Source organism: Bos taurus, chromosome 28 (assembly GCF_002263795.3).
Source record: "Bos taurus isolate L1 Dominette 01449 registration number 42190680 breed Hereford chromosome 28, ARS-UCD2.0, whole genome shotgun sequence".
Lineage (NCBI taxonomy): Eukaryota > Metazoa > Chordata > Mammalia > Artiodactyla > Bovidae > Bos > Bos taurus.
Genome location: NC_037355.1, coordinates 10,248,154 through 10,271,085, shown reverse-complemented (window position 1 = coordinate 10,271,085; position 22,932 = coordinate 10,248,154). Strand labels below are relative to the sequence as shown.

The 22,932-nt window shown below is 39.4% G+C and overlaps 1 protein-coding gene across 7 annotated transcripts in view; it reads right to left on the bottom strand.

The window, feature by feature from the left end:
- Positions 1-22,932, bottom strand: part of RYR2 (ryanodine receptor 2) — an 827,636-nt gene that overhangs the window by 247,898 nt on the left and 556,806 nt on the right. For all 7 annotated transcript variants that reach the window (XM_059882653.1, XM_059882647.1, XM_059882648.1 and 4 more), the window contains 8 exons: positions 21,156-21,315; positions 20,554-20,640; positions 16,897-17,123; positions 14,035-14,839; positions 10,577-10,777; positions 4,864-4,969; positions 3,307-3,450; positions 437-710 (listed from right to left, as the gene is read on the bottom strand). In XM_059882653.1, coding sequence (XP_059738636.1) covers positions 437-710; positions 3,307-3,450; positions 4,864-4,969; positions 10,577-10,777; positions 14,035-14,839; positions 16,897-17,123; positions 20,554-20,640; positions 21,156-21,315 — 2,004 coding nt within the window. The remainder of the gene's footprint in view (positions 1-436; positions 711-3,306; positions 3,451-4,863; positions 4,970-10,576; positions 10,778-14,034; positions 14,840-16,896; positions 17,124-20,553; positions 20,641-21,155; positions 21,316-22,932) is intronic.

Sequence of the window (22,932 nt, the reverse complement as noted above, 5' to 3'; positions counted from 1 at the left end):
CATAAAGTACAACCTATGATGTTGAATTTTCTGAATAGCTGTTTTATCCCCCGTTATTTTCTCAGGAGACATGGAGAAACTTCTTTATTATCTCCTGCCGGTAATATTTGTACCCCTACGGATTTTAATATGTTTTCATTAATCTGTATTTTTATATGTGATTTGATATCACTGAGAAACTAATAAAAAAACAAGATATTTGTTATGTACCACAGTCACCTTGGCATCTAGTCGTAAAATTAGTCATGCTTTATTATTGGGCAATTTTCCTATTTAGCTTTGAAACATAATCTCTAGAAAACTGACAATCTCATGATCATAAACTCTAAATGGTGTATTTATGCTAAAGTGCCCACTGTATTATTACTGGGATAAACCATTAGAAAGAAGACATTTATAAGTCAAAGGTTATAATATCAATAGTTAAATAACTTACCCTAATCCACGAATCATAAGTTTCTCTTCCTCTTTGCCCATTCTCACACTTAGCAGAGAACGAATCTGACCAAGAGATGCCAGCAGATTGATGGTATCCTCCACAGAAACACCATTTATAGTGTAGGTCTTTGGCAGAGCCCGTACCAGACCCCCAATGCCATCATACTGTCGATGGAGCAATACAAACATGGCCCTCACCAACTCAGGGTCTTCAATAACAGACTCTTGAGCCCATCGGACCATGGTCTCAGAAATCAACTGCTGAAGAGTGGCTGCAAAGTAATCATGAATACTTCTTAAGAAAGGAAAATAATAAGGCAGATGAGATGGGCATTTCAAATGCATATTTCAGATAACCCAAAAGTGAAAGTGAAGTCGCTCAGTTGTGTCTGACTCTTTGCAACCCCATGAACTGTAGCCTACCACGCTCCTCAGTCCATGGGATTTTCCAGGCAAGAATACTGGAGTGGGTTGCCATTTCCTTCTCCAAGGGATCTTCCCCACCCAGGGATCGAACCCAGGTCTCCCACATTGTAGGCAGACACTTTACCATCTGAGCCACCAGGATATAACCCAAACTGCCATCTATATTTGTACAAGAATGGAAAAGGAATAATTTTTTGAAAAAATATATTCTTTAAACAATTATCAGTGACAGTATGTCAATAAAGATGAGTTAACAGGTATGCAAGGATAAAAATACACAAACTTTCTTTAAAAATTATTCTTATAACTAAGGCATTTAAGCTATTTCAAAATTATAGCAGCTTTTCTAGAACTACTATTGGCAATCCCTAGGGCAATCAATGGGTTGTCTTATTACTTTTATTTTCTTTGTTTCATTCATTTCCTCCAAAAAGATTTGACATCATATATCCTTATAAAGGTCAGTCATGGTCATTCAAGGAGCTTCTTTTTTAATCCAACTGTATCCTCATTTAAGTACTTAGTAGTAGCGACCTCATGAAATTACATTTCTATTTCAATTTGTATCCCTAATTGTCACTTAAAATGTCTTCAAAGGATTTGACTGTAAAGCTGTATTAAGTTGAAAACTTATCCCATACATAGATGATTACTTGCAGTGTGATCAGCAATAACACATTTAAAAGCAACAGAACTTTCAAACCTCTTAAAATATATAGTAAAATTATCAAAGCTAAGTAGGGTTGATGTGACTGACTCATGTTGTTGCTGTTGTTCAGTCACCAAGACGTGTCTGACTCTTCGTAACCTCACAGGCTGCAGCATTCCAGGTTTCTCTGTCCCTCACCATCCCCAGAGTTTGCCCAAGATAATGTCCAATGAATTGGTGATACCATCCAGTCATCTCATCCTCTGTTGCCCTTTTCTCTTCCTGCCTTTAATCTTTCCCAGATCAGGGTCTTTTCCAATGAGTCATCTGTTCACATCAGGTGGCCAGAGTATTGAAGCTTCAGATTCAGCATCAAACCTTCCAATGAATATTCAGGGTTGATTTCCTTCAAGATTGACTGGTTTGATCTCCTTACTGTCCAAGGGACTCTCAAGAGTCTTAATTCATACATAGGTACTAAATTCCTATCATCAATACACTGGCTGATTTCCAAAAGAAACTGCTAATCTGTTTTAATCTACACCTTATTAAAGAAAAAAACACACACATAAAGCTCAGATTACCATCTGAGAACCTGCCCGTAATGCAGGAGACCCGGGTTTGATCCCTGGGTTGGGAAGATCCTCTGGAGAAGGAAATGGCTACCCACTCTAGCATTCTTGCCTGGAGAATTTCATGAACAGAGAAGCCTGGCAGGCTACAGTCCAATAAGGGTTGCAAAGAGTCAGACACACTTTACTTTTCACCAATTTTAACCAAATATAAAATTTAGATAAAACGCCAATATACTTCTACATATCTCAAAACCATGTAGTCATTGTTAATAGGTCAAAATCATGAACCTGATAATAACAAAAAATGCTTCATAAGAAACTCTGAACTCTGATTTGGAAGACCTGACTCAAATGTGGTTGTGATACTGAAAAATAAATTTAGAAGTAATTATATGGATAAAAGGTTTGCATTGTAAGTTAGTGGGAAAAAAGACAAAATTTGCATGAGTTTGTTTTTTTCTTTCCATAAAAGCTGTTAATAAACTGACACTGCCTCTTAAATGAATGGAGTCTCAGAAGTGAGACAGTAAATCAGCTGATCTCACAGACTTACTTCATGAACCCTTTCTGAATGAGTATGCAGGTCTGAGAGACCCGTTGCCTCAGTGTGTTTTATTTGGTTTCACAGAGTATCAGCTATGATATCAGCTATGACTTTTCAGTTAAATAGGATGTGGATGAATCAGAAATGCATAAGGCTCTAGAAAATATTTCCAAACCAAAATATAGTTACAGACAATATCTATTTAAACTTTAAGAAAAGGCTTATTTAACTCGATGCAAGAATATTTGAAGGCCAACAGCAAATATTTAAATATGAAGGCTAAATTACTCATTTTATACTTTCTCTTGATAGACTCTGATCCAATTCCTTTTTTAATTTATTTGTCTTAATTGGAGGCTAATTACTTTATAATATTGTAGTGGTTTTTGCCATACATTGACATGAATCAGCCATGGGTGTATATCTGTTCCCCTAAATCTTTACTTCTCTAGGGATAGCCCATCCACCCTTAGAAAACTGCCATCTCTCAATCTGTTCCTGCAAATACAGTCTGTTGCTGCTATCTACCTCTGGTGGCTATGGGGATCTACTTAATGTGATTCTTGCAAGTTGCAAATTCAATTTTCTTACTGGTTCATCTAGTATGATATTTGTTCAAACAATGAATAAATGCCGTGGTGGAGTCATTCTGGCAGTGCCCTTTTATAGCTTACATGACTTCTTGGAGTCACTCTCAACTGGCTTTTCCGCTTGCTTCTTCTTCAGGTATGTCACCTTCTCTACCAAGGACAGCAGGCGTCCTCTAATAGTTAAATCATTGTTTCCATCTAGAGACCTATCTTCATCCAGCTCAATTCCTAGTAGGAAGAAGACAAAGAGAAATAAGAAAAGAACAAATAATATTTAAAAAATACATTGAGGGGAAACAATTCTCAGGTTTTGCAATTTTTTCCACTCATAGCTTAAAGCAATGCTACCATGCCTAAAACATCTGAGGAAACCAAGTTAAGTGATCTTTTCCACTAGCATTCACAGGTAAGATTCATTCATTGCTCTCTTTTTCTGCTTTCTCTTTTCCCCCTGTTTTTGTGAGACTGGAGCTATCAGCAGCTAGCACAAAATATAAAGCCTCGCAGAGAGCAAAAAGACTCTTTTGGGAGTTAAAATCCATTCTACTACTTAAGCTAACCTTAGGCATCTCTTGACCATGGGCACTGTCTAGACCTATGGTTCTGCCCTCCCTAAACACCCTGCTGGCTTTTTATCCTTCTTACTTGCCTCCAAAAATATCAATGATATTTTAATAATTTGAGAGACAGAGAGTACATATATAGTTAGATATCTAAAACTAAGGAATATTTTATGTCTGAAGCAATAATTCTACCATTTTAGAGTATCCCTTTATTTATAGCATATGTGTGTGTATTTATTTATAGTATAACCTTCTGGCAGTCATTTAGTGGTTCCTCATTCATAAGCTGAATTAATATACTTTTACTGTCTTCATTAAAATAAAATACCACTTAAGATATGGCTAATTTGTTTTCCTTCATTGAGACACAGACTTATTCACATCACCCTATAAAGAGAGGAAAAAACCAACTGACTGGATTCAGAACATCCAATCGATTCCATTTTTAAAGTTCTTAGAATCAAAAGAGGGGCATGTGTGCTCAGTTGGGTCCAACTCTTTGCAACCCCATAGACTGTATAGCCCGCCAGGCTCCTCTGTCCATGAGATTATCCTGGCAAGAATACTGGAGAGGGTTGCCATTTCCTCCTCTAGGGGATCTTCCTGGTCCAGGGACTAAATCTGTGTCTCTCGCATTGCAGGCAGATTCTTTACCACTGAGTCATCTGAGAAGCCCCCAAAAGAGGGAATAATTGCCTTAATAGATTTGGGCTACTGACCTACAACTTATTAAAGGAATTCTTTAGACATTAATTCCAAACATGCCAGATTTCCTAGGTCAACCCTTAAAAGGGGCCCCTCAACCAGTTGAAATATAACAGTCTATGAACAAACTTCTTTAGACTAAACCAACTTAAAACTTCCCTCTTTGACAAAAATACCTGGCTACATGTCCCCATTCCCTGGGCCACTGAAGGAAGAAGAGGGAAAAAGAAAAGAATGTTGGTCATGTTCTGCTTGGTCTTAATGCCTTTCTGATCCCTATATCCCTCAAGACTTCCCACATCAGAACTTTTGTACCAATATATGTGTACTAAAATATATACTCAGTAAGAGTTATAGGTCAAGAAGACCCTACCACAATGTGTCATCAAATCTTCGTGAAAATCCAAGAGTTGGTCTCGGATTTCTTCAGGACATGGACATTCACTTTTGTCATCCTTAAAATTGAGAAGCATATTGATCTGAAAGTTTAGAAAAAACAAGAGGAAGAACTAGAGTAAAAGAAAAGTGAATCTAGGAACAGCATAACAAAGAAAATTATAAAAATCAAAAATGTTCAAACTCTGCTTTTGAGTATTCATGGACTCGTACCCAACAGATGAAAAATCATTATCTATTGCTCAATCCAACAAATAACACAATCAAATAATTCAAAGCTTAGCATGCTAAAATAGTCATATTATTTGAGTCTCCTTTCTCAATTTCACAAAATGTTAGACATGTGTATACTTAGTGTTCTTAAACCAATTGAGACCTAAATTTACTTTTTAAATTTTTATTATCCTTCTAGATTTTTCTAGTTAATTTCCATGCATTATGGACTATTTTAAAGAACTATTTGTTAGAAGGATACAGAAAAGAAGGAAAACCAAACATAATTGAAGAGCTGTATAATGGATCAGTATGCCTTTTCTAATATTAATGGTTCAATTGAACAAACTAAGAAATTTTCTTCCATTTGTTTTAATTTTTAGATACAATAGTATTAAATTCATGAAGGAAGAAAAGTCTGTTCCATAATTTTCCTTTATGAAACAACTGTAAGTTTTCCTTTTAGAGTTTTATGTATGTAAATTTTTGTTACACTATTATTTTGAGAAAATTATAGATTCATATGCTATTACAAGAAATAACACAAAGAGATCCTTGTGCCCTTTCCTCTGTTACCCCACTATAGTGACATCTTGCAAAACAGTAGTACAGAGTCACAACCAGGATACTGGCTCTGATACAGTCAAAAGAGAGACCAAGTCCATCACTTCAGGATCCCTCCTGTTAACCCCTTTATAACCACACCCTCTTCACTCTTGCTTGTTCTTCATCCCTAATTCCTATCAACCACTAATCTGTTCTCCATTTCTATATTATTGGCATTTCAAGAACATTATACAAACAGAATCATACAGTATGTATACATACATATACATACATAATACATACATGTATTCCCATATAATCTTTTCGCCATCTGTAGTCTGTAGCGATATCACATTTCATTTCTGATTTGGTAATTTGTGTCTTCTTTTTTACTTTGCTAATTCCTTTAGAATTTTATTGGTTTCACTAATTTTTAAAAATAACTAGCTTTTGGACTCACTGATTTTTTTAATTGTCCTCTTTGCAGTTTCATTCATTTCTCCTCCGTTCTATATTACTGCCTTCTTTTCGCTTCTTTTAGGCTTATGTTGTTCTTTTGCTAAACTCTTGTGATGGCAGTTTAGATTATTACTTTGAGTCTTTTGCTCTTTTATATATAAGTATTTAACACAATAAATTTCCCTCTCACACAGTTTCGGCTGTTTCCACAAAGTCTGGTATGTCATATTTTCACTTTCTTTCAGTTCAATGTATTTTTTATTTTTTTCTTGAGACTTGTTCCTTGAACTAAGTGTGTCGTTTAGTTTCCAAGTGTTCAGAGATTTGCCTGTTATGTTTCTGTTACTAATTTCTAATTTGATTCATGGTCAAAAACCATTCTGTATGAAAAAAAGTCAATTCTACATTTGTTGAGGTTGTTTCATGGCTCAGGCTATAATCTATCTTTGCAAATGTTTCAGACACTTGAAAAGAAAACTGTATTCTATTATTGGGCGGAGTGCCCCATAAATATACAAAGATCCTGCTAGGGATAACACTGGCAGGATCTCTTCCATTCTTCTCTTCCATTCTTGCTGATTTTCTGTCTATCTTGTCCTTCAAATATTTAGAGAGGGGTGTTAAACTCTCCAACTACAACCCTGTATTTGTCTATTTCTCCTTTCAATTCTATGTTGACTTCACATATTTTGCAGCTCTGTTGTCTAATGCATGCACGTTTGTCTTCTTGGTGACTGATCTCTTATTCTTACATAATGTTTCTATCTATGACAAATTCCTTTGCTCTGATACAGTCATCTTACTTTCTTTTAATTAATTTTTCATAACATCTTTTTTCATCCTTTTTACTTTCAACATATCATTACATTTTAAGTGAATTTCTCAAAGACAGCATATAGTTAAGCCAATCTGTTAAAATTCACTGTCAATCTCTCTTACTTGCTGTATTTAAATTATTTATACTCATGAATTTATTGGTATGTCTGTCATTTTACTTGTTTTCTGTTTGTTTTCTCTCATTTATTTTTCCAAAGTGCTGTGGGTTCCCTGAACTATTTTTAGGATCCTATTTTGAACTATCCATGGTATTTTTTAGTGTATCTCTTTGCATAGCTATTTTAGTGATTACACAGGATATTATATTAATATATACATAATTTATCTCAGTCTACTGGTATTAACACTCTATCAGTTTAAATGAAATACAGAAACTTTATCTTCCTTTATGTCCCTTATTCACCAGCACTGAAAATACAATTGCCTTAAATATTTAGTAAGCATACATTTAGAACATATCAGAGTTACCATTTTTGCTTTGCCCATCAAACATAATTTAGAAGGCTCAAGAGAAGAAAAAAATTGTATTTACCCTTATTTTAACACTTTCTGTAGGGTAAGGGAGTTAGAGAAGGCAAGGTTCAGAAAAAGAACAAGACCAGCACTTTACAGGAACAGATCACCTTTAATGAGGCAAGAAGGGGCAGCAGTCAGATTGGTGAGCTGCTGCACTAACCCAAGAAAAGGCTAAGTATATGTAGGCATATATGTGGAAATCCACTGTCTTAAGGGGGCCCATTCTTCTCCAAGGTTGATCAGAGTAGTTATCTCTTTAACGGCTGGGGCAAGGAATTCTGGAGGGACCAGCTGGGAGCTAGGCTTAATCAACCCTAATGTCCATTTTTTCCTTCAGGTGAGAGAGTTCTTTGTTTTGCATAGAATGGTAGAGAGGGCCCAGAGAGGAATTTTAACCTCAGGCTATTTTGAGCCTTGTAACTTTCCTTCACTGTATGTTATTTATTTCTTCTTTCCAGATTTTTCAAATTTTCTTCTTTTATCATTTCCTTTCTGTTTACAGAACTTCCTTTAGGCATTCTTTCAGGATAATCCAATTCTGGTAGTTTTCCTTCATTTGAGAAAATCTTGATTTCCCCTCAATGCTGAAGGATATTTTCATTGCATATCAAATTATGGTTGACAGGTCTTTTCTTTCAGCATATGAAACATGCTGTGCCACTTTCTTCTGTCCTCTGTATTTTCTGATGAGAAATTCGTTGTCACTTGACTTGTTTTTCCCTTTCAAATGTCATTTGTTTCTCGGTGCTATCGAGATTTTTCTCTTTCATGTTCAGAAGTCTCACTACAATATGCTTTGACTTACACTTGGGGTGTATCCCATTTGGAATTTACTCAGTTTCTTTGGAATCTCTATACCTTTTGCCAAATTTGAAATCTTTTCAACCGTTATTTTTTCAAGAATGTTTTCATTTCACTTGCTCCTATCCCTCTGGAGATCTAATGCCATAAATGTTAGACCTTTTGCTATATTTGCACTGGTGCCCCAGGCTCTATTTTTTCACTTTTATTTTCGATGTTGGGGGCTAAATAACGTCTATTCTCTCTCAGTTCAAAATTTTTTCTTTTCTTTTTCCCCTCCACTGTGCCGTTAAATCCGTCTGTTGATGATTTTTAATTCGGACATTGTATTTTTCAGTTGTAGAATTTCCATTTGGTTCTTCTTTGTAGCTTCTATTATTTTTTTGCTGAGACTTTTTTATTTTTGTCATCATAGAGTTGGTATCTATTGATTGCCACTTTTCATTCAAGTGTTTGCTGGATCTTGGTGTGATGAGTGGTTTTTAATTGAAATCTGAACATTCTTGGTAGTACACTACGAGACTCTGGAGAGGGAAATGGCAACCCACTCCAGTATTCTTGTCTGGAGAATCCCATGGACAGAGGAGCCTAGCAGGCTACAGTCCATGGGATCACAAGAGTTGGACACGACTTGGCAACTAAACCAGGAGACTTTGTTTCTTCTTTAAACGTACGACTTCTTCTGATGCCATTACTGCTAGGTGGCATACAAGTCCATTTCTCCACCTCCCTGAAGGAGAGAGGAGACCTCATTTCTGCTGGGTGAGGCTGGGAACAGCGGACCTGAATTCACACAACCCTGGCTGGAAAGGGTAACAGCGCCTTGATACGCCTCCCTCTGTGGCCTTATGGACCCTTTGGAAGGGATATGCCTCATTACCACTCAACCAGGATAAAGTCTCAGCTGCTCAGGGCCCCAGCCGGAGCACCTGTGTACAACCTGGTGCGAGCAGAAGTCTAAGCTGTCCACTCAGTGTCTGCTGCTTTGGGTCGGGGGTGTGGCACAAGATTACTGTGGTGGTCGGCTGGGTAGCATGGTCATTACCTAAAAGTTTTCTCTCTTGCCAGAAAAACAGTTTTTCTGCTTCTTTGGCTAGACAGAGAAGATACTTGTTGAGGCTTTTCTTGGTGTTTCTGAGTTGTTGGCTTCTTTAGCTCCAAGTTTGTGATAGATGAGGCAAATAAAATAATAATAATTACCCAGGGCACTCACCACCATGTCATTCCTCAGCTCCCAAGTTCCATAGCCAGTCTTTCTTCTGTCTTTCATAGTCTTCTTATGTTTTCTTTTGTGTAATGTCCAGGGTTATAGTTGTACTTAGAAGGAAGAATAGGCAGAGGTATTCCATCTTTTCAGAAGCAGAAGTTTCCCAATAGTATTTTAACAAATGGAGTTACTCTGGGAGAAGCTGGATTTGTTCTCTGCTCAATAAATGTTATTTACAGCAATAAACAAAATTCCATGTCCCTTCCCTCAAAGATTTTACATTCTGGTGAGAAAAAGATAAATTCTACAATTACTCCCTAAGTACCTCCATTCAGAGCTATCTTGGATACAGAGGGAAAGAGCAAGGTAAGATATTGAAGATGAGATCTGTATAAGCTATACCTTTTGACCATCATGGCTACTGGCTGAGCCATAAAGTTCATTTGGGTTTTTCTGTATCATCCTATGGAAAAACCCAAATAAACATTTTGACCAACTCAATACATTTTGGTAATTTGTCACAGTCAGAGACGCATCCTGAGGCAGATGCCAGAAAGCTCACAGCCCTAGAATAGCTCATTCTTGGATTTAGGCATAGGCTTCTGACTTGGCTGCACCTTAGGGAGACCTGGGTTTGGAGGTGAGCAACCAGAGGAAGACCCACAAAGAGGTGATCAAGATTCCTGCAAGACTGGTGGCAGTGACATGGAGTTCTTTTAGGAGACAGAAAATGAAGAGTATTAAGTGTTAGAACCTGTCAAGGGTTCCTATTAGCTGGCATGGTGCTGTGCCAGCCAATGAAGGTCCCCCCTTCCCCCTTTGCTTGGATACTTTTCCTACTTGAAGAACTTCAGAATCTGGCACACTGGCTTCCTCCAAGGGTCCATAATATGCTTAATACCTTTTAATAAGTCTCTCATTTGTTTAAACTAACCAAGTGGATACTATTGGTGAGACCTATGAATACTGACACAATGAACTTAGCCAGTATAAAGAAAAACAGGAAAAAAAAAATACACTTGCAACTTCTGGTAAAATTCTGCAACATGTCAAATATGAGTGAACTAAAACCCAAAGGAAGGAAGGAAGACTTTTCTGTTCTTTCTTATACCTGTTCTTGAGGCGGGGATCTGAATTCCTTTGTCTTCCTGGCTGTGAGTGCAGCCGACATGTTTAAGGCTTGCATAACTTCATTATATCGGAATCGTTGATTGTCTTGGAGCTTGGCTACAAAGTCATCTGAAAAGGCCACAATGGCTTCTATCCGGTGCCGGACCTGGCAGTCACAGAGGTATTGAAGTAGCAGGCACATCTAAAGAGATGATTTAAAAGACACCAAGTTTAATTTCTGAATTTTTCAATAGTTAATATGTATCAAATCAAAATTTGTGACAGACACACTTAGTTGTCAACTCATCTCCTTTATTAACAGAATCCTGATTTTATGTAGACAGCAGTGTGCTCAGTCCAGGGGATGAAATACAATTTGTCTAAACTCAAATGGCAAATACCCTTTGATGTCCCTTTGATGAATACTCACTGGCCATCCTCCTCTGCAGCTAGAGGGGCTATAGCAAATGAAGTAGATAAGGAAAAGTTTGCAAGGGGTCTTCTGGGAAAGCGTTTTCACCATTAACAAAAGACTAGAATATCCTATTTTCAAAAACTGGCTAATGGCAGGATCACTGATGGAAGAAGGAAGTAACACACTTTAGGATAAAAACCATAAACTGCAGATCACAGAAAGATATTACAGTCTGGGTTCCTGATGACACCATTAAACTACTACATTCATTCTAGAACCGTCTACCTCCAGACTCTGCATGTACGTTAACTAAGTGGTTCATCGTTTCTTCATTAAATAGTCAGTTGGGTATTTTCTTACCAGAAGCCAAGAGGATTTTTAACTGATACAGTGCATCATAGAAACATGCCTTCCAGAGAATGTTGGGCCCAAGTTTTGGGAAATATTTAAATACACTTTATACCAACTGTGATATAAATGCAAAGTAGTGTTAGAGGACTTTAAATCCTCATATTCCACCATCCTAAATATAGCCATTTCTGTCAATGGTACCTGTAAGCTAGCCCTAGGGTCTAAGCCCCTCTCTCCATCTGCTTTGTCCCACTCCAGTGGAAACACTGTCTTCTCAGCCTTGACCCTGCATGTCAGCCTCCCAACTAGGTGGGCTCTGGACCACCCTCCCTTACTCCCCTTATCTATCTTCCTCACAGTAGCTATGTTGAGATTTTTTAGAATAGACTCATCCTGCTAAAATTCTTCAATGGTTTTAATTGAACTTAGAATAAAATTCAAAATTTATCACATGGCTGGCTTTAGCAAAGAGGTAGACTCTCCATCAACTGCCTTCCGCCCATCTCACCCTCCCTCCTCAGCTCATCAAGCTGCAGCCACGCTGGTCTCTTCTCACCTCAGAGGCTGTATGACAAGCACTCTTCCCCTCCTTCTTCACAAGTGTTAAACTTCTGCTCATCAACCTGACCTCAGCTTAAAAGGCCTCAGAAAGGGCTCCTCTCACCTTTCTCACAGTATTCGAGTTGAAATTTTCATCCTTCTAGAAATCCAATCATTTCCTTCCAAGCATAGGGATGGTATGGGGAGGGAGGAGGGAGGAGGGTTCAGGATGGGGAACACATGTATACCTGTGGCGGATTCATTTTGATATTTGGCAAAACTAATACAATTATGTAAAGTTTAAAAATAAAATAAAATTAAAAAAAAAGATATTCTAACAGAAATACATAAATATGTATTTCCCCCAGGGACAGTAATCTTCCTTGAGCCAGCACCCAGTGCCTGGATCAGAGGAAGATGTCAATCAATGCTGACTGAAGAAGAAAGAGCAGAAAAGGGAGTCAAGGATGTAAGCATCAAACTGATATTAATGGAAGCATCTGAACTGAACCAAAGAAGCATTAGGAACAAGTCTCTCGGACACCTGGATGAGCACAAAGGCAGGTAAGGTCTTTGTTTCCTTAGAAACATGGATAGGAAGTAAAATCTTGCCATTTGAGAATAGACACACCTACTGGTAAACAAATATCCTAAGGTTGGAAGGGTGGAGGTTGGGTAGAAAGGGGTACAAGAGCCTTGCGTTTCAGGCATTCCAACAGAATGTCAGTGAACCTTCAGAAACAAGGAGGAACACAAGGAAATTGCTAATGAACAAGAAGGAGAAGTGTAATAGGGAAAAACAAATCTGACTCCATATTGGATCCATTTCTTTAACCTTTACACTCTATTGTTTTCGCTACAAGTTAATTGTAAAAGGTGCCAACCATTTTGACACCAGGGACCAGTTTTGTGGAAGACAATTTTTCCATGGATAGGGGTAGGGGTGGTGATTTGGGGATGATTCAAGCGCTCATATGAGAATTTAATGTCACCACTGATCTGGCAAGTAATGCAAGTGGGTGATTCAGAGCAGCTGTAAATACAGATGAAGCTATGCTTGCTTGCTGGCCTCTCACCTCCAGCTGTGTGACCCAGTTTCTCACAGGGGGTTAGGGATACCAGGCTTACAGTGTACATTATAGCCCATCTCCAGGGTCCTTGCCTCCCATGCCTGAACATTAAGCTAAACTATCTTTGTTTATGCTCACAGGAAACATCCCGACCAGGCCCATCTGTGAATGGCTGCAGGAAAGAAGAAATTGACATATCCCAGGCTTCCCTGGTGGCTCAGAAAGGACAGAATCTGTCTGCAATGCAGAAGATGCAGGTTCTACCCCTGGGTCAGGAAGATCCCCTGGAGAAGGGAAAGGCAACCCACTCCAGTTTTCTTGTCTGGAAAATCCCAAGGACCGAGGAGCTTGTCGGGCTACAGTCCATGGGGTTGCAAAGAGTTGGACATTACTGAGCGACTAACACACCCACATGTCTCCCAAATGTGTCCAGAAACAGGAAATACTTGCTATAACTTAACATGTTTTTTTTACTTAACCTCCACATCTCTCCCTATTTGTTCTAAAAAAGAAACTAGCATCCCAACCTGGGCAAGATGGTTCTTTGGGAAACAAGTGCACCATCTTCTTAGCCTGCAAACTTTCTGAATACAGTCACTATTCCTCATTCCAACATCTCAACTCCCAATTTACTGGAATGTCATATAGGAAGAAGATGAGCTGGGGCTTTGTAACACTGGCAGGACAAAAACCCATCTCCTGTGCTTCTTTCAGACAGGCACATACATGCACACACACACACACACACACAAATATACACACATGCATTCAGAGAAATAGTGACATGCCACATCACATATGTGTATGACAGGCCGACCCGTACTTGACCAAGAAAATTTTGCTCTGATAAAAATTTGAAATGTATCTTTTACTAACTATGGTCAATTGACCTGATTAGAAAATTAATGGATTTCATTCCAAATGCCAGAAAATGAGATGGGCATGTTCCCAAGTACAACAAGAAGCTGGTTAAATTTATGAAGAAATATAAAATTATGCAGGAACACAAGTACACACACACACACAGACCAAGGTCAATGTTAATAGGTTGTGAATTCACTGCAATCTTTTTTCTCTGTTTACCTGCAATTTTACTGGCTCTGGCAGTTTCATTTGGAGCAGGCCCTCCTTGGGCCTCTTAGCCCCTTTGTTTTCTTCCTCAGCGGCTCCTTCCAGCTTGGAGTCTTCCACAAAGGGTTCCTTCTCCGCCACCTCGCTCTCCTCCTCCGGGCTGGCGGCTTCCTTGAACACACTAGGCTCAATCAACTGCAAGACGTGTTTCAAGTCCTCGTTGTGGAAGACACCCATGATGAGCAGGGTATAGAACAGCTTGATGAGAGGGACGAAGAGGAACTCAGTGGTGCCCCCAACGGGGTCTCGGGCATGAAGGCTGCCCTCTTTCACGGCTTCTGTCAGCATCTGTATGGTCTTGGCCTTCAGGATGTCCAGCGGGAACTCTGGGCTGTACTGGTAACCCTCGGTATTAATGCTGACAAAACTCGGGGAGGAAAACTGCATCCGCGGCCTGAGGGAGGTGCTGAGGCCGATGCCCGGGAGCCCGTGCTTTTTCTTCTCATCCGGGAAGAGGGTGATGCTCTTGGTCTCCTCGGTCATGGGGACGATGAACTCGTTGTTCATCATGAGCCTGGCGGTGGCGTAGGAGCTGAGGTGGATGTCAATCAGCAGATCGTAGTAGCCGGTGCGCAGCAAGCCGGGCATGTACTTGTTCTCGATGGCGTAGAGCAGCTGCGGCTCGTCCACGTGGCTGCACAAGGCGTGGGCCACCCGGTGGTTCCCGAGCGCGCAGACGGCCGAGTAGAGCCGGAGAGTGTGGTAGTGGAATTTCAGTAGTTCCTCCTGCTCTGTCAGTTCCAGTATGTCCACAGATCTGGAGACGGGAGAAGTTAAGCACGGACATTGAAAACGGGTCTCCGTCAGAGAAGACTGCCTATCTCCTAGGTTTCACAAGTTATAGAAACAGACACTTAAATAAGCATGTGTAAGTGTTTATTTAAACATCTACTTGTATTTTCTGCATCCCCTTTTTATGGCTTTTTTTTTTTTGGTTGTTGTTGTTTTATTTTTGTTTGTTTATTTTTAGGCTGCACCATCTGGCATGCAGGATCTTAGCTCCGGGACCAGGGATGGATAGATAACCTGTGACCCCTTCACTGGCCCCCCATGAAGTGGCCCCTTCATTTCACTGGATGGCCAAAGAAGTCCCTACAGTAATTTTTTTAAATTAGTTTTTTTATGGTATGTTTGATGACAGCACAGTTTTTTTTTAATCAATTCTAGATATTAAAAAAATTTTCTTCCAGATATAATTTTATGTTGAAAATAGTGCTTGGAGCTTTCTTCATGCCCCGTCACCCCAAGATTCTGGGCATCACTTTTATTAATATATATCTGGGTCTCAAGTTGAGCCTGGGGACTCCCCTCCTCTCAGAATTTTAACACTCTTTGGAAAATGCGGAATCTCCTTTTCCAGTTTGGCTAACCAGCTTCAAGAAGCCAGAAAACTCTGCCTTAGGCTGACTTGTCTCTGACTTTAGGATCAGCTATTAGCCTAATAATAGTCACAAGTCAGTCAATTTCACCAGTCAGTAGGTGAAACGGAAGGATAATTCTTTTGACATAATTGCCTACTTATGTGTCCTTCACAGACCCAAACATATGCCACCCAAATAGTGCCACCCTATTTCCACCAGGTATGTGCTGCTCATGAAACAAACACTATCAGAGACATTTTCACTTAGGAAAGTTTCTTTTGGGAATTTTGAGTTTACATCAGATCATTTTGCTCCTGCCATACATCATCACCTTTCAGCGCAATTAAACTTTTAACATATGGCCAGAATATGCCTAAAGTCAAGTCATTCCTTTTAGAAGATAGTCTATTTTAAAAGCACGTAATTTCTTTAGAGGTACTGTTTTCAAAACTATTTAAATTACATAGATTGTTCACGGACAACACTATAGCATTAAAGGTAGAGATCTGATACATTCATAATCAAGGAACTACTCATTCATCTCCAAAGGTGCCCTTGGTGAGACTGTAATCTAATCTCATCAGGAGAGGGGCTGTTATACACTTTGCTTATTAGTATTCACCCAGCACCCAGCCTAGCACACAACAGACAATGAGCAATTATCTGTGATTCTTTATCATTAGGCTTTGTCACTATCTTTAGATGCCCTGTCATCCTGTCCATACTTATCCACTGTACGTGTCCTTTTCGGGTCATAGGCATTCTGTTAAAAGCCGCTGTGACGTGATGCTGCTGACTTATTCCAGACCCCACGTTCTGACTCATAGAGTAATTACCTACCCGTGTAGCACCTAGGCTTCCAGGAAACCACACATCTGCTGGGCCCAGCTACTAGCACCTCGCTCTTGGAAAGGTATGATTGAGTGTAGTAGAGGAGTCCCATATTTTATCTGGGCTCTTCAGTCTCCCAAGAAGACTGTTACCTCACCCCTCAGCCTGGCTAATGATTAAAATATATAAATCCATTCATTGTAGCAACACAGAGTACCTACACTCTAGGTTCTTAGTGAAATCACTTAGAAATGATTTCTCTGGTTCCCTCTCTACTATCTTACAATTCTGTGATACTCTCTTACTCTGCTGCCTTAACTCAGATGGTGGCTGTACCTGTCTGAATTTTTACTTGCTGTTTTCTCATCAGCAAAACAAGAATGAGGAAAGAAATCAGACTACTAAATCACACCTTTAGCAGTAATACAATCATTTTCTTTCAGTAAGCAAGGAGTTGAGATATAGACTGAAACTTGGAAAGTGCAAAATAATTTCTGCCTTGCCACATGATATTAGCATTTTATAAAGCCCATTTTGTTTCCCCAGCAGCACCCCTGAACTCCTGGGCCAGGGTCTAATTTGATAGGTCCCCATTGGACAGTAAGGGATGTTTGGGCCTGACCTGTTCTCCTCTGGGATGTGAAGTGACATGAACTGCAGAGGCTCCATGCACTGCACCAGCCAGCCCTGGCGTTCACTTATTCGAGAGACGTCTACCTTCAAGAACTGGTTGGGCATTCTGCTCCACAGGACATGTGAGAGAAACTGCACATGGAGACGTGGGGGACACTGTGGCACAGGATTTTTGTGCTCACTCTTGAATAATCCCGCTGAGAGAGGCATCACATTCTAGGAAATGGGAAAGCAGAAAAGAATGAATGGATAACATACTCCTTGGGGTCAAAAAAGTAATGACTAGAGTTCTGTGCAGGAAAGAGATAATGAAAGATACACTGTGTGTTGAGCAGAGTCAATACAAAAACTCACAAATTGGGTTGAGTTGTTCCTGAAAGGACCAGCAGAGAAAATTTGAGGATCTTTTCTCCCCCATACTAAGTGCTACACGGAGAAAGCAAGAGCAGCAAGTATAACCATGTATCTGTTCTACATCTCTACAAAGCAAGGTCCTCAGGACACCTGGCAAGGCTTCAGCTGCTTTGATCCAAAGGTCCTGAAAGATGGGTCACATTCACTTGGCTTTCTTCCTCTCTTCTTGTCTGTCCTTTGTCACCCGCCTCATTCATCCTTAAACTACTTACTACCTCACTCATCATTAGGTTTGCCAGGTTTGAGTAACCAGAAATATAAGAGAGACAGCTCAACAGATAAACATGACTACTAAATAAGAAAAGAGAATTAACCAGGTATGAACCAACACAGCTTCTTTCTCCACCTTCCTCCACCTCCAATACATACCTTCAGCCATCCCAATTCCTGCACTTCGGTCTCAGGGAAAGAAAAGTCTCTATTTTGCCAAAGCTTATTCATTCATTTTTGACCATGATACCACCCTGCCTGCCTCTTCTGGACCAATAAAACGATGAATTCATCTTTCTGCATTACCTTTGGTCTCTCCCTCTCCTCTAGAACCTTCTCTACTTCATTATTTACACTTCCTCATCCTCAAGCTACTTTCCTGTTCTCTTCTGCGAATGGGGAAGAGAAATGAGCACTTGTATCAGACACTGAGAATGTATCAGTGAACAAAACAAACTTCCTACCCTCATACAGCTTCTATTTTTTATTAGAGCTAGAAAACAAACAAAATAATCAATTAAATAGTTTATTGGAAAAAAAGTCATGGAGGGTAAAAAAGAATGAGGATGAGAGAATCAGAATGCAGGACAGCAATAATAAACAGAATTATCAGAATAGGTGTCACTGAGAAGACATTTAAAGACAAATACAAAGAAGAACCATGTGGATATGCAGAGAAAGAAACTTCTGTGCAAAGGAATCTGTGAATGCAAAGGACCCAAGGAGGGAGTTTGCCTGGCAAATCTGAGGAAGAATCAAAGGACAGTGTGGCTGCTAAAAGAGGAGAGATTAGGAGAAAATGAAGTCAGAGGGCAGCAGGATGTCAGGTGGTTTAGAACTTGTGAACCTTCATGAAACCTCTGAATTTTATTCAGGGAAATAGGGTTTTGAGCAGTGAAGTGACATGATCTGATTTTCATTTTAAAATAATGACAGTCACTCAGGTGGTTCTATGATAAACAGATGGGTGATGATGAATTAGAGGCTACTGAAGAAATCCAGATGGGAAATGATGCTGATGGAAAACAGCGTGGTGACCGGCAGGACTGATGGTCAGCAGGTGGAGGATTCGCTGGGAGATAGAACTAGGATACAGAATGCAAAGGAGGGAAGCCAAGGATGACTCTAAGGTTTGGGGTCTGAGTTATTAACTGATAGAACAGGAGGACTTAGGCAGGTCAGGAGGAGGCGGGTAGTGATGGTCAACAGTCCAGTTTTGGACATATCCATCCAGTATGTGATATTTATAGCGAAAAATGGAAAATGTCAAATAAACCAACATTAGAGTCTGGGTTCTGGGAAACTACCACTTTTCTGTCCAATTTTAACTTTCTTTCAATTGTCCAAACTTGCTGCCTTTCCTTCATGTTCAAACTTGAATACTATGAATTGAATAATCTTGAACTGAATAACATAGCTTCTTCCATAATTTATTGAAATTTTTTGAAAGGTCACTAAAGCCCTCCTACTTAACCAAAGTCACAGATTCCTTTAGTCCATATTATATTGACTTTTCTGTGGCAGCTGGAATCTCAGTTTACAAAAGCAGAAACTGAGTTCACACGGTTTAAGGAACATGTCCAAGGTAACCAAGCCAGCATGGTAAAGTCGTCTATTAATTTCACTGTGAGTTGTGCCCAGCATCTCAATGTGCACAACTGCAAATTTCAACTAAATTCCTTTTCCCAAATTTCAACAGGCTCTTTTGCTTGTTGTTATGCATTAGTATGCACTGTCTGGCCCAACTAAAATTATTTAAATTAATCCTTTTGGGATTAACATATACCCAATACCATATGTAAAACAGATAACTAATAATGATGTATGCATAGCAAGGGAACTGTACCCAATATTTTGTAATAACCTATAAAGAAAGAGAATCTCAAAAAGAATATGCATATGTATACCTGAATCACTGTGCTATGCTATACACTTGAAACTAACACAACATTGTAAATCAACTATAATTCAAAAAAAAGAAACATCTCCCCCTCCACAAAAAATAAATAAATAAATAAATAAATAATTCTTCATTTCTCCTTGAGTGCTGAATCCAGTTCATCAACAAACTCTATTTATCCAATTTATTGACAAACTCAATTAATTCCTCCCCTAAAACATCTTCTCATGTATCATTCTATCCCTATGACTTTCATGAATCTTATCATTCTTCTCCCACAGAATCAAATTGTGATATCTAATTATTACTGCCTGCTCTCATTTTTATGAGAGCAGATGTTTTCCATATTACTACCAATATATTTTTCCAAAACAGGTTTGATTTACTCAGTCTCTTATTTCAAACTTCCAGTGAATAGCCACTGTCTATGAAATACATGTCAGCTTCTTAGTGTGGCAGTTAAAGCTGTTTCAACTTGAACTTGGTCTACCTTCCATCCATATTAATCTCTGGCCACATCCCAGAAGCATCCTTTGATACAGTAACACTGAATTCCTTAACCCACAGCATTTTTCATGCCTTCAATTTTTTATTCTTTCACCTTCTGTATAGAATGCCTTCTCCAAGCAAACATACCTTAAGATCTGCTGTTCAGCTGTTAAAAATCAACCTAAATGTCACCTCCTCTTTCAGCTGCACCTGATCCACACCATCCTACTTAGCCATTTTCTCAGTTATGTTTCCAGAGTACTCAGTACCTGCCACTCTTCTAGCACTTACCAGTATGTAGCACATTTCCAGCCTTTCAATCCCATTCACTAACTCACCTGTGAGTTCAATCATTACTGACTTGTATATAAGGTGGCATATTTGTTCTCTGTAAGCCTAGTTTTATTGAATACTTTATTTAAGATGACCAAAGAAAACCCCTTCTAATTAATGATGTTACCCTAGTGACCTGAACAAGAATTACAGAATTTTCAAACATGGCAACATTTTCTTAGAGAGTGATTTATATGATTAATATCAGTACTAATAAAGAAGTGAATTCATTTAAGAAATAAATGCTATTTCCTAATGGAAAATAACCCAAATATAATAACAGGAATGGGTCTTTCTTACCTTTATTCTTCCCAACTCAAACTGAAAAACATTAGGACTTGTAGCTTGTGCAAAAACTGCAGGAAATAATTTTGTGCTTGGTTCCACCTTAAACAAGCAAATAAATTTCATAATATTAATAAAGGAAGAAACACAAAGAAAATATACTTTCTTCATAACTCTTAAAGGACACTTTTACAGAAAAAGACTTTTCCTTCCTCTCATATGGATATTCTCTTTCAATAACTGTTTGGAGTATTTCATTTCAGGACTGTGTGAACATTTTTGGAAAAATATACTGCTTACTCTGAAGGACTTGTGGCACGGTTATTATTCAAAGAGAAGTAAAAATACAGAATCAAATCATTTGTGTCTTCTGTCTTTCTAATTTGCTTTTTTTTTTTAATCTTTTTGGCCACACCGCATGGCATGTGGGAACCTAGTTTCCCACCCAGAGATCAATCCTGTGCCCCAGTATTGGCAGCATGGAGTCTCAACCACTGGACCACCATGAAGACCCCGCCACTTCTAATTTACTTTTTGGTATTGCAAAATGTGTTTTCCTCTCTAACGAGGACAAAGGGTTCTTCTTTGGAGGCACAAGGCCATCCGTGACCACACACCTGATAATAGGTGCTCAGTTCCTTGCCGTTGGCCGTGAAGGTGAGCAGCCCACTGGCAGCATCCACCACGCAGCCAATCTCCAGGCCGTTGTTGTTCCGTCCTTGCCCCGGGCTCAGGCTCTCACCCGCACACACCATGTAGCAATTGCTGCGTTTGATGCTGAATTGCAAAAAGACATATGTATCTTTGTACAAGCAAAGACAGTGTGGAAAGCATGGATATCTGGCAGACTAAACCTAAGTTATGCTGTGCAAGCAACAAGCTCATGCTGAAATGGGACAGGTGCACAATGGGCCTGATTCTATGATTCTGAGCAAAATTCCACTGACTTAGTGGACATTCTGAGTCAGGTCTTCCAGTCTCTCAATTCACACCTAATGAAGACAGGTCAACTGGCAGGAACCAAGGTTAAGAACTGACCTGCACCTTCCCTCCAAAAACTCAAACCAAACTGGACCTTTTTCTGAGGTTCAAAAAAGTTTAAATATATAATAATCATCCAAAGTGGTAATTTTCATTCTCAAAGTTTTTATTTTAAACCACTTGTTCTGAGATGCTGCTGCTGCTACTGCTAAGTTGCTTCAGTCGTGTCCAACTCTGTGCAACCCCATAGACAGCAGCCCACCAGGCTCCCCGTCCCTGGGATTCTCCAGGCAAGAACACTGGAGTGGGTTGCCATTTCCTTCTCCAATGCATGAAAGTGAAAAGTGAAAGTGAAGTCACTCAGTCGCACCAGACTCTTCGCGACCCCATGGACTGTAGCCCACCAGGCTCCTCCATCCATGGGATTTTCCAGGCAAGAGTACTGGAGTGGGGTGCCATTGCCTTCTCCTGTTCTGAGATGCGAAGCATCCATTTCCAGACACTATAGAGTCCTAGGCCAATTCTACATGAGCCGTCAATGACTCAACAGATGTAAACTTTGGCTAAAATTAAGCCCCTGGATAATTCCTGGTGATCTGTTATGAGAGACAGACTTAAGCTGGGATGTGCACCAGATCCATGATGTTAACAATAAACCCCACCTGAGTTTCAAGCTCACCACAACCTTTATCAGAGATGGTAGCAAACTTAAATTCTTTGAGTTTTACTTTGTTTTCTTTCTCTGCCACTACACAGCGCATGTGTGAATGAGGCTAGAAGAAAGGCCAAACGCAGACAAGCAGTAAGAAAAGAGTAAACAGGCCGAGATAAAGTCAGTTTCTGAATAATCAAAAGTTGGCTGTGTTTCTATGCCCTTTTTACATAAGTTTCAACAACCTTCCTTAGCCTGTATTTCCTACACCAAAATCATCAGTCACATAACAGGGGGCCCCAACCGCTGGGATCTAATGCCTGGTGATCTGAGGTGGATCTGATGCAATAATAATAGAAACAAAATGCACAAGTAAACATAATGTGTTTGAATCATTCCCAAACCATCCCCTACCCCTAGCCCGTGGTAAAATTATCTTCCATGAAACTGGTCTTTAGTGCCAAAAAGGTCTGGGGACCGCTGATGTTATCACATCCCTATTCTGAGTTACCTCCTTTCATTGTCCCCATCTATGAAAATCAATATATATCCATCAGAATATGCCTGAAAACAGGTAGTTTGGGCCCCCCTACTGATGTAGAATACTCTTCATTGGAGGATTTTTTGCTAAGTCCACTGTCTCCAGTGCTAAGTTCACTGCGGTTCAAGTGTTACAACCTGAAGGCAGGAGAGGGAGCTTCCGGTAACCAAAAATAATGACACAGGTAGAAAAGTAATATTCTAGGGGAAGAGAGGCTCTT